Raw genomic sequence first — 12437 nt, 5'->3', positions numbered from 1 at the left:
ATCTGTTCTGAAAAATAACTGTATCAATTTAAATCAGCTGTCAAAAAGTCAATTTAGAAAACATCTTAAGTGATCTACCCGGGGAAATAATTTAATCTCCATTTTTTTTTTCTGTTTTGGGGAATAAACAGCAGAAGTATAGTCTAGTCAGGTAACTATTGTTCTCAAAAGTCCTTATCCTTATAAATGCACACACACAGGAGACTTCATTTTGTGCAGGAAAATAGTAGATCACTACATTTCAGGTAAGAAATTAAAAAATATATATATCGAAACTTAAAAAAAAAGCTCTTGGAAGTCTTCCTTACTGGGTATAAAATTATTGCATTAGTTTATGGCTACGCAATAGAAGTAATATATATATTAGTAGATTTCAGTATTTTTATAATCATTACAGCTTAAGCTTTTTCATGCACTATTCAATTTATAAGATATTCTCAAAGATATTTATATTCCCAAATAACTATTATATGTTAGATGGATATTTTATCTTCTACAAGTATCTATGATTATGGTTTTATCTTACTGAAAATACACGTACAAAGGACAAACCCTGTGAACTTATGCCCAATACTACAGCTGGTGCATGGATTCAGAACAGTTTTTGCATGCAGCTGCTGTTCAATCAGACCCAGAGGGTTTTATATTTATATTCATTTTTCAGAAAGGACATTAGAGTTCTATCTTTTCGTTATTGCAATCCATATTATCACTTTAAAACCTTCATAAAAAGCTGAAAATGTGTTAGATCAGAGGCCCTAGGAGTTTGCAGTATGGAAATTATTAATAAGAAGCTTTAATAAGAAGCTTTAATAAAACCTGCATGCAGCTCTCCATATAGATGACTCTTGGCAGAGACAAGAGCTTCTATCTGCCTACAGTGCAGGATGACTGGACTGATGTATACTCTGAGATGCATAGGATATAGAGGCATCCCTGTATGATGCCTACCAGCTGCCAAAAATACAATCTATCCTTGCTAGCAGAGAACCTGCCATAAATGAACTCCGTATGTTCCAGAGAAACTGGAACTATTTCTGTCTCTTTCATGAACAACTTATGCTAGGACCTGATGGTCTATGAAAGCAAATGGAAAATTGTTAATTGTGATATGCTTTTTATCTCAAAGAGCTCAATTTGGAGAACACTTACCATACCACTCATCAACCCAGGCAAAAGCCTGCCGGTGACCGATCAGTAGTATATCTCTGACCACCTGTGAAACAAGGAAAAGGTTAAATATCTTTGCAGCACCAAAACATTTTAGAAAAGTGACAGTGTTGACTTTCAACAAGATTTAATGTGAAAAATATTCTGTCAGTTTTATCTCTAAGAAGACATACCCTAGAGAATCAGACATCCTGGCTCTGAAGGTCTTGTAGTCCAACCTCCCACTCACAACGGAACTACTGCCAATGCTGGATCACATCAGCGTGGCTTTGCCTAGCATGGGAAGCCATTTGGGAATATGTACTGAATCTCATAATCTTTGGGAAAACAGACTGGAACTCTTTTCCTTTTCCTTATTAATTCTTTGGATGAGTAGAAAGTCAACCCTCTGAAAAGTATTATCATTTGCCTGTTGTGCCATTCAGTAATTCATTTTTTACTAGACTGATTGGAAAGCTCTCCCACTATCTGTAAGAAACACTGTACATCACTACAACTTGTACATTACTCATTTATACACACAAATCCTTTAGCTCATATATTTATCACAGCACTGAAAATATTACTGATATTTTTTCTCAGCCTTAGACCCAAGTAACTCCAGGCTTTGTCAAGTTTACACCCAGAGATGAACTCTTTGGATTTGCTCCAGACCTCTCAGACCTTGAGAGAGATTCAGCTAAGCCTCCTACCTCCAACATAGTCACAGTTATATTCCTGTGCAGGATAGTACTCAAGTTCTGCTTACGTGAAGGATAAGAAACAGCTCTTGTTTCACTGACCTTATGTACAAATTGTTCTACTCTGGTTTGAAGTCCCCAGACTTCAAATTTCACAGTCACAAGTTTGTAGGAACACATAATTGGCTGATGGGTCTCTCTCCAGCCTTCTTTTAATTGGCCTCTTCCAGTCTTCTGTGACTTGAAATATTTAGGATCCTGCACAACAAAGCAAATATACTCAGAAATCCTGGAGAAGTCCTCTTTGTCTGTCTGCTAAAGTAAATGTTTTGGTAAGATATAAAATATGAAAACACTAATAAACATCATGAAAAAGTAAAATGAAATGGGCTTAAATGAGCGCCAGGATATAATAATGTCCAATCCTGTCTTTTATGCCTGTCTTTTATGCCAGTGAATTGATGGCATTCTTGGAAGCTACTTTGGAGCTCATTTGATCTAGGACATTTTCTGCTATAGGAAAATATGTTATTGCAAGTCATTCCAATGCAATGCACTCCAAGTGTTACTTACGGCCTTTGGAAGCAATGAAGCAATGTTGTTTCTTTAGGACTTGTTTTTACACTGCTCCCCCAGTGTGACTTACAGGTGCTTTTTATCCATGCCTGTCTTCATGAGATCATGTCCAGTTTAAGCTTTGACGCATCACCACTGATGTGACCCTGGCTGATATTTTGCAATTTTAAGTGAACTTGTATATCTAGATCTCTGCCTAAGTATGAAACTCCAATTTGGCTATTTCTATTTACAACTGAGTTATGATGCTTTTGGGCAAAACTATGAAGCACTGATTTCAACACTGGCTGTCTTTAACCAACTGTAAAATCTACCAGTGTTCACCTGTGTTGCCTTGCCCAAAGCTGAGATCTGGGAAGCCCTTTTAAATTCATCCTTTATTAGAAAAGCTGTTAAACATTTATCTAAGTATGCTTTAATTATGTGCTCAATGGAAGATGATCAGAAAAAAAAACTAACAAATCAATAAGGCTACTGGGATTTTAATTTCTTCTTTCCATTGTGATCTTACATAGCATTCAGCACCATTCCTTTTTTCTAGTGTGTGCAGTTATCTCCTGACTTGGTTTCTGTTTTTTTTTTCCATAAACTGAAGCGCTGTCATTAAAGCTTATTTACAAAGTTCTAATGAGGTGACAGGCTTCCTTCTCTGTGAAAGTCATTGCTTTTATTGCTGACATGTTCTTTTTCTAAATAGAAACTTTAAACTTGCAGTATAATAAAGTTTCAAAGTTAAATCACCATAAAAAAAACAATTCAGCATCATCATATATCATAGCAACATACCACTGTATATCACAACTCATAGTCACATGCTGTTGCCATTCTTCGCACTCAATAAAGCTTGACCTCAGATTGATCTAGATATTTTCTGGCTGAAAGAGCTGTTTTATAGCTGATTACTGCCTGAAGCAAGCACTATAATAATAATAAAGTAAAAAGAACTAAGATGTAAAATTCTAATAGATGGTTCCATAAGTAAAGAAATAGATTGAAGAAAGTATCATTTTAAATATTCCCGCAAAATACTGCAGTATAAAATAAGTATTTCTAAAAAGGAAAATCAAAAGAAAATAGTAATTTTATGTAAGGATGGTCTGCTGTTTCTTACATACACATACACTGGTGGGATGAAGCCATTGTCTTCATTAAGCACTCTGGATACACCCTTTAATAATACTGAGTGTTAAGCAGGGATACTTTTATGTCGGTTCAGTGATAATCAGATCCATAATGGAGTAACATCAATACAGTCCAAAGAGATTAATGTAATGAATTTGAGTTGCTACCAAACTTTCAAAATCCTTAAATAAGAATTAAATAATGAACAGCTACACTGCAGGACTGCTCAGTCATAGATAAGACTTGTGTCTTGTTCAAACCGCAACAACCCTTGGTTTTAGTTTGTTTGCTTATTTATTAATTAATTTAATAAGGTTAACCCAGCAGACAAGTGGATTCATAATGGAAATCCTTTTTAAATTGGTGGCCCCCAAACAACCCATTTACTGCAATGCAGTTCACCCATGACATCACTCCTAGTTCCAAACGCTTTTAAGAGTGTCCAGAGATGGCACTTTTACTTCCCTTAATCACGTCCATTTTTCTTGAAGGACATGCTGTGTAGTCACAAATTGGCTGGACAGCTTCAAGCAAAGAGCCAGGCAATGATGGACAGTATAGGCAACTTGTATCTAATAGCTTTAATGGGACTGCCTGCCTTTCTGAAAACGTTAACATATTGGTACTACAAAATTGTAGACTGATGAATGGAAGCCAGGAGAAAGAAAAGAATCAGAGAAACAGATTTCCAGACTGCTGTATGAAAGTTCAGTGTGTTAAAGACGTTACTGTGTGCTTGCCTGGGTGAGTTAAAACTGGTTCACTGGGAGCAGTATGTGAAGGCTGCGTATAAGCTGAGAAGTGCAATGTGAGACACACAGCCACATTAAGCAAAGTGAACATGAGAGTTTAATCTCTTCGTCATCAATTCAAAGGGCATAAATGTTTTACAGCGGTGAGTTGCCCTAAGTAAAATTAATATCACTGGCTGTTTTACCCAGATGCTAAAAAAATTAGGTACTTACAGTCTCAGATTATTTTAGAAAGATGCTAATTCTTGCTCAGGAGTTGCTTGTGCTATGGTTTATGTGAGAAAGTATTTAGAGGAAGAATTTCCATATGTTTCCTTATATTTAAACCTTTATTTGGCCTCTGCTGTTGGTCACAGCCACAGGGAGCATCCCAAGCCAGAAAGACCTTTGGTGTGACCAGGACTGCTAATGTTACACTCTTCAGCGTCTGGTTCCATTGAAATCAATGAGAACATTGACGTGAATGCCACAACCCAGAAGGATTTTAAATGCCTAACTCACTGCTTTGAAACCTCAGATTAAGATTCACAGTACGGAACCCTTTCTGCAATTAGGCACATCAGGTTCTTCTAAAAAAAAAATGAAGCAGTGATGATATTTTTTTATTAAATGCAAGTAGAAAAAAGTACCAGTACACAGCACTGCTCCTCCTCCTGACCTTCATGTTGCAGCTGATTAGATTAGTCAGGTAGGACAAATTAGATTCCTGCATCATGCCCACATCTCTCCAGGTCCTGGGAGGAAGAGCTGAGCACTCGCCATACCAGATCATGGATTTTCCTTTTTTTTGCCTGTGAAAGGTACAGCAATTTGCCTAACACATGCCAGAGGCACCAGGCTGAAGTGAAGAAGCATATTCTCTAGGCCATGAATCATGACAAACAGAAGCCTGAAAAACTTCTATCAGTGACTGGAAACGAGGCAAGCTGATCCTACATCTGAAACCATATTCATGATATTATTTAGGTCATCTATTTTATGTGTACCTTATTTTTGCCACCCATGCCTTCCTTTCTATAGAACCCATCATCCAAAGAACACTGCCTCTGTTCACTGTTTTCCTCTTAATTTGTCTACTGGCAAAATCCTCAGTCTGTTTTAAATGTAATGGCATAGCAAAAATCTTTTTTGTTTAAATAACCTTCCTGTGCTTTTATCAGACCCAATTTATTAGGAAAGCCCATCTGGCAAATCCTTTTGCTAAAGAGGAGTAAAACCTACTCTGTATTTGTAATACATTATTGCCAGGTGCAGAGTGATTTAAAAATAGCACTTCTGCTAACATAGCAGAAACATCATTACCTGTGAGCTGGGCTTATTTGAGAATAAAATATAAAACTACAGCGAAATTAAGTAAAAGCCACAGTGGGATGAGTATGGTTCCAAACATGGCACTCTCCCCGTGTTTCTTACTTAGGTCACGTCTGTCAGATCCCAAGTCAGCACACTTACAGTCGGAGATCCCATTATTTTGTATTTAGCATTTATTTACTTAGTGTACCTCACGGACTGCAGACATCATTGTCATCAGATGTGGAACTGTAACCCCTGCTCCAGAAGGCAAGCACTGATGTGAAAATACAGCACTGGCTTGTTGTAAGGCCTTTTCACATTTAATTCTGAAATGTTATTTTTCACTTGAAGTGAAATAATTAAACACTTTTGTTGCTTATAGGAATGTAACTTCCAAATCTTAATGTGCATACTTTCCCTTAACTATGCCATGGTATCAGGCATGATTTGAAGATCCCATACTACTCTGCTGCTAATAGGACCGCCCTCCCTTTGTCTGTAAGGTGGAAGCTTGTATGAGACACCTTGCTCATCTCATGACTGGTCTGTCTCAAAAATGACTTGCTGGTTGTATGGTCATTTTAGCACTGAAAAGATCCTCAAGCTGCATATGGTCTCCACAGGTGAAAGTGCATTGTGCTTAAGCCATACATCCTATTCTCTTACTGGATGGTATCCAAATGCCCCCAGAAAAAGATTCTTCCTGCCTTCCTTCTCATGCATGGATTCATTTTTTTCAGACTCCTACTGCAATATATTCCACCAGTATGCTTTTGAAGTTGTCTTTTTTTTTTTTTTTTCTTCCTTGTTTAAGCTGAAAACCAATTTGTTTGATCTTGAATTTCAGAACCAATCCTTCATGGTTTTAATACATGGGATCTGGCATTTCACCGTCACCTCTAGTTGCTAGGTTTTGGATTTTAGCTTACTTAGCCTAGTGCTCTGGAAAGCTTTGTTGATGTTAAGACGCTACTATAGAGATTTATTTGGAGTAATTTTTAAAACACATTTTTTTTCCCTTTTTGAATTTCCATAAAAAATGTGTTTTCTGGAAGAGTCAGCTAAATACTTAAAGAATTATAAATACAGGGACAGTTTTGAGGTGTTAAATTATGATAATCCAGTCAGCCTTTATGTGAGCTCACAGCTGACTTTAGTAAGTAAAAGGGTATTTTCATTTGTTTTAATGTCCAGTACTGAACTATGGTACTGAAAGCTACATGCACTCACTGTGGGAGCTGAGGCAGCTGCATTATTTCAACCATCATAGTTTTCTGGATAAGGCATGTGATGGATTCAGAATGTGACAGATTCAACCTGGACAGTAGAAAGCCGGACCTACTACAGTGCAGCTGTGATAAAGTCAAAAAAAGGCAGCAATTGAAGAAGGAAACTGCAGCAGCTGCACAAAATCTTTCTATTTGAAGGTAGCTTAAAAAGTTTATTCCATGTGTCCAACTCAACTGCTTTGTTATAAACAGGAAATGAAGCACTGCTAATTCCGAGAACTTGAATATAGTGGCAAAGAACATTTTGCTCAGTATCTCATATCTACAGTAAATGTTTCATTTCAGTGAATGATTCACTTGAGGCCCTCACCCTTCAGCACAGCTCAGTTTTGTTCTTTTCTATAATTTAGATAAATATACATGCCTATATGGGGAATATGTGATGGCTGGCGATACTTATTCATTGATGGTAAAGTTACAAGGAAATAAGACAGATCCTCTTACCTGTAGGATTGTACTTCCTTTATAAAGATATAATTCTGTTTTCAATGTAACATTTACATTCAGATTTGGAAATGTATGACTTATTATAGAAAAACAGGCACACCTATTAGCTTAGATCTAGATTTAAGCTTTCTTACTTTAGAACCCTACTTTTAAACATCTTAAAACATTAAGGGGTTTTAGGTCCATGTTTATAAAAAAGCTACATTTACGGTGTAGGAGCAGTGGTAAGGACTCTGGTGGTCACTTACCAATGAGGTTCATAGATGGTCATTAAGTTAAAATTAACAAGCATTATCTGCTTTGGGATATCCAGAATTCCTGCAGTTTTACCTCCTGCAGTCTTCTAAAAATGCTTCCATAGAGGACAGAGCTGGACTCTGTGCGTGTCTGTAATAGCTTACAAAACTGTCTTCTGAATCATTATCCACCTTGTAATTTAAGTCCTTTGTGCATGCACTGACAGATAAGCCCTCCACTCTTAAGGGTGTTCAAATCACTTAAGTGATTCTGGTCGAGATCACTCAGTATTATTGGCAGAGGTTCCTTCAAAATGTTCCTTAATGCAATGACAACCCTTCTTAAGCCTCCAGCTAACTATATTTTGACTTTTCAATGTCTGATGCTTTGGGTCCCTTGGATATCTCATGAAGCCTTCAGTGGTAATTCCAATATTATTGCCTCTATTAATGATATCTGTGCAATATATACACACCCATATCATTTGATTATATAAATAAAACACTAAAACTGCTGAAGTTAGTTGTGAAGTTAATCAGTGAATAATTTGATGCACAAGTGCAAAGAAAGGTTGCAGTCAAAATGTAGAAAGGAATGAAAAATTTAAGATTTGACACAATCAGCTTACCAAGGACAAGTGAACACTCTAAAGCTAAAAATAACTGAAATCACAAATACTAGCTTAATTGCAACTGTGTAATTGGTACTGCTTGATCATATCAGAAAACCACCTCTATATGTAGGCTTATTAACAAAACCCAAGCAGGTTAAGTAGTGTACAAAAGGTTTAAATTATTTAAGCTACTTCTCTAATATACGAGTAATACAGTTAGACAATGAAAGTTGCCATTAAAAACAAGTATATTTTAAATTGAAGAGGGACGCATTTTAATCAGGATATAAAAGAAATTTAAGGATTATTTCTATAAGTATGCTGACCCTGATAAGAACTTGTTTAATTTTAAGCATGTGAAAGAGCCACTGAAATGAAGAGATTACTGACATGCCTGAATTTAAATCATTCTCATTGCTCTTTCTGGATCAGAGTCAGAACACTTATCCAGTCGGATCTATTTCTTAATCCTGAGGATTGTACTTCACTTTTAATCTTTAACCTTAGTATCAATTCAGATTAAGTGATGTAAAACCAGCCGAATTATTGTTATTAGTGTAATTAAAATACCTTTTAATTATCTCTGAAACTGTTATTTAGAAAACACAGACCATTTCTCGTTTATATATAGTTACTTTTTTAATACCGTTCTGATTGAAAACAGACAGAAATTACATTTACAAACATCAAAAATATTTTTATACTTCCTAAATTATGTAAGAGACCTCAGCAGGAATGGGAACTTGGCTTCATGTTCATCATATGGTAGCATAAAATACAGAGTTTGTAAACTTTGGAATTCACTGAATTCAGCTATTATTAATTCAATTATCAATTACAGTATGTGCACAGTTAAATGCTAAGGTGTTCTCATTTTGCAGGAATTCTGAAACAGAATTTGGAAGCCAACATATAAGTCATCCATCGGTACAGAAAAAACAACAGATGCTGGTCTATTTTTGTTGTTTAAAACCATAAAAAAGATTCCATTTTGCTTGGAATAAGGTCTCTAGATTTGTCTTTGAAATACAACACGGATTCAAACTCTTTTCTCACCTAAGATGAAGCTGGTTTTGTATATCATGAAATTAATCATAAGAAAATTATGTTTAATAGTTGGCTCCAAAAAATGGGAAAGCTGAAAAACTAGATGCTACCATCATGTTTACAATTTGTGGAAGCGCACACACTAAAATGAAAAATCTTCCATGATTTCTTTAAAACATGGTCAAATACTGATACGTTCAATAACAGCAATCATTCCTAAATGGAACCGGACAATCATGGAGTTCAGATAAGGTGATGGGACCAAAAAGCTGCTTCATGAGGTGTTACATAATTTTTGGTATGTAACAGAGTGGTTTTATTACCCAAGGAAACTAATAAAATTACTTTTCATTCTACCGTAGACCCAATTTTATTTTATGACCAGGACATAAAATTTCAAATAGGATCTATAAATAGAAGACAACAATTACCTGACTTTTTAAGTCTGAAAAGCATGTCTCCTATGGTATAAAAATATATTCATTGGCAAGTCTTAATTTTCTATCCTAAAAATGACTGTGTAGTCTCACTTTGTATAGTCAAACAGCTGCCATACTCATTGCCAGCTATGAATATATACTTGGCTCCAGAGGCAAATCATATCTCCAAAATGAAATGCAAGCATAGACCTGATCACTTCTCTCTAGTTACTCATTCTGAACCATCATTTTTTTACGTCTGATGTCAAAACATTAAGACCACATCTTTGTTTGCATGGTTGTTACTGATTTCAGAATAGTTAATTGCATTGACCCAAAAGAAACAGTCAAACAATCAAATATATATCAAATCAAATAGGGCTGTGCATCAGCCCTATTCTCACTGCAGCATATTTGTCCTTTGCCTCAGGCTTAGACACTTCACATGACTTCTTTCTTGGGGTGGGATGTGGATAAAGAAACCAGTAATGTTTAAAACTGCTCAGATCTGCAAACAATTAAACGAGCTTCCCAATTCAAAGAAAAATCTTTTGTATTTTGAATGAAAAGGACACAAACTGATAAGGATATAAAAGCAATTCAAAAAGTTGGAGCAATCTGTAAAAGAAAGTGCCAAGCAATCTAGATAGAGAGGTTGCTATCAGCTTCCCATTTAATCAAAAGCTTTTAAAATTCTAGTGACCACCATAATTTCATATCAAAGTAAAATTGTTTTGATTCCTATCAAGGCTTTACTGCAGCCTCTTACATTCCCTTCATCATTTCACAATCAAGTTGTCTCTTACCTCTGATTCTTTGTAATAGCGCTCAGGAATTTCATCACTGGCAATATCAATAAAGCAGACTTCTCGTTCCAGATCTTTAGCTTCATTGTCAAAAATCTGCAAGAGTTAAAGAAACATAATACTAACAGAACAATGTACTTATAAAACACACCTGGAATGAGGGTTACAAGCCATTTTTGATAACTCGTGCAATGGAATGTATTCAGACTTCCACTTGCATGGCATCTGCTGTAAGACACTGTGGGACACGGTCACATTCTCTAGCCTAAGGCTGGTGCCAAAGTGTATGGAAGCAGGCAAAAGAAAGAAAATGGATGCTATCAAGATCATACGTAAGTAATGTGTTCTTGTTAATTCTTTAGGACCTGGCCTTGGACACCAAGCTCCTTGTTCCATGCAAGGCAAATGATGGGCATATATGGAAAATACTCACTTTGCAGCACAGTATATTTCTGTGACTCTATCCATAATTTAATCATTTAGGTATCTTAGTGACCCATGGGACTTGGGCTTTGTGTGCAATAAATTTTCACTCGTGATTTTGGAACTTGGAAATAAAAGGCTATCATGAATTGGTGCCATAAAATTCAGGGAAGTTGTGCATGCACTGTCAGGATCAGTAACAAGCTAATAATGTGTGTTGGTTTTTTTTTTTTCATTTTTTTTTCCTTTGGGGCACAATGTTCTACAGCTAACATTTCCAGGAAGCATAAATATTGTTCGTTTGTTTTTTTAAATACATGTAGTGAACACTGTTCATTTCATTTCATCTTACAGAAACAGTTAAGTATACAAAATGCCAACAGCTATTCAATAACCAGAATGCTACTTCGGTATTTCTGAAAGAAATGTAGCCTCCCATATAAAGCATTCAAAGTGAGCAATGGAGTGCAGTGAACTAGTGTACCAGCTGGTAAGAAGAACATTGCTCAGGAAAACATAATTCAAATAAATGAAAAGCTAGTTTGACTACAACTCGAATTTATCTTGGAGTGAAATTGACTTCACCTTTCTCTACTGGAATATAAAAGGCAACACTGAATGCTTACTGGACTGGATATAAAATGTTAACATCTGAAACTGCAGAAGAACAGAATGAAGGGAAACTCTGGACTGTTTCTATGTGTATGCTTACTTTGTTCCCCAATCCTTGTTTTGCAAAAAAAAATATGTTGATTATTTGAAAAACAATTGAGCTCAAAGGTCCTCTCCCTGTAACGTTCTTTCTTAGTATTGGGATTTTTTTTGATAACTTTAATGTCTTATGTATATAATATAAGTTGGGTTTTGATAAGCTTCTTTGCTTTCTCTTCCCCCTACTTGCCCCTCCAAGAAAATCCAGGTATACAGTGCAGCACCTTGACAAAATCAGTTGAACTATTTCTGGAACAAAATGCATTTCACTATATACTCTGAGCTTTAAGTAAAATAACGGAAATTTCTCTTAAATGGGCATCACCAGGTCAACTTAAGCCCTGAATCAGCACCTGGTTTAAATATAAGCCTAATACCGTTAAGCAGATGCATAACTTTGCATGTTTGCAAGGATCTAAATGTGGACTCTTTCCCAGTAACTCACCTGAAGATGCACCCTGCTCTAACACAGGCTTGATCTACATACTGCACCTCTAACTAATATAGTTTTGCAGTCTTTCTCTCTCTTTAAAATGCTTTGCTAGAAGTGCAGATGGCAGATGCCATTGCCAATCTGTCGAAACCAGGATGAATTTTTAGCTATTTCAGCTATGCCTTATTTGCTACTTAGGCACTCTCTGACCACTTCCTCCATTCCAAAAGTTTGCTGAATGACATTCTCACTTCTCTGTGCTAGCAGAAGTTTTTGTCTAATCATTTACACTTCTCCCCTTCTTAGATTGTCCTCGTAAGATTTGCAGACAGAGATTTAATCTTCTCACGCTATCAGCACTAGAAAATAAGAAGTCATTAGAGAACAAGACTGATTTCTTTCTTAGCTCTAATTCTCTT

General features: G+C 36.1%; 1 protein-coding gene across 2 annotated transcripts in view; it reads right to left on the bottom strand.

Annotated features, from left to right (window-relative positions):
• Positions 1-12437, bottom strand: part of PITPNC1 (phosphatidylinositol transfer protein cytoplasmic 1) — an 88383-nt gene that overhangs the window by 10269 nt on the left and 65677 nt on the right. For both annotated transcript variants that reach the window (XM_082774647.1, XM_082774646.1), the window contains exons 6-8: positions 10452-10547; positions 1953-2108; positions 1153-1216 (exon numbers count right to left, since the gene is read on the bottom strand). In XM_082774647.1, the coding sequence (XP_082630773.1) occupies positions 1153-1216; positions 1953-2108; positions 10452-10547 (316 nt within the window). The remainder of the gene's footprint in view (positions 1-1152; positions 1217-1952; positions 2109-10451; positions 10548-12437) is intronic.

Source organism: Aythya marila (assembly GCF_965140915.1).
Source record: "Aythya marila genome assembly, chromosome: 18".
Taxonomy (NCBI): domain Eukaryota; kingdom Metazoa; phylum Chordata; class Aves; order Anseriformes; family Anatidae; genus Aythya; species Aythya marila.
This window is presented reverse-complemented; position numbering and strand designations above follow the sequence as displayed.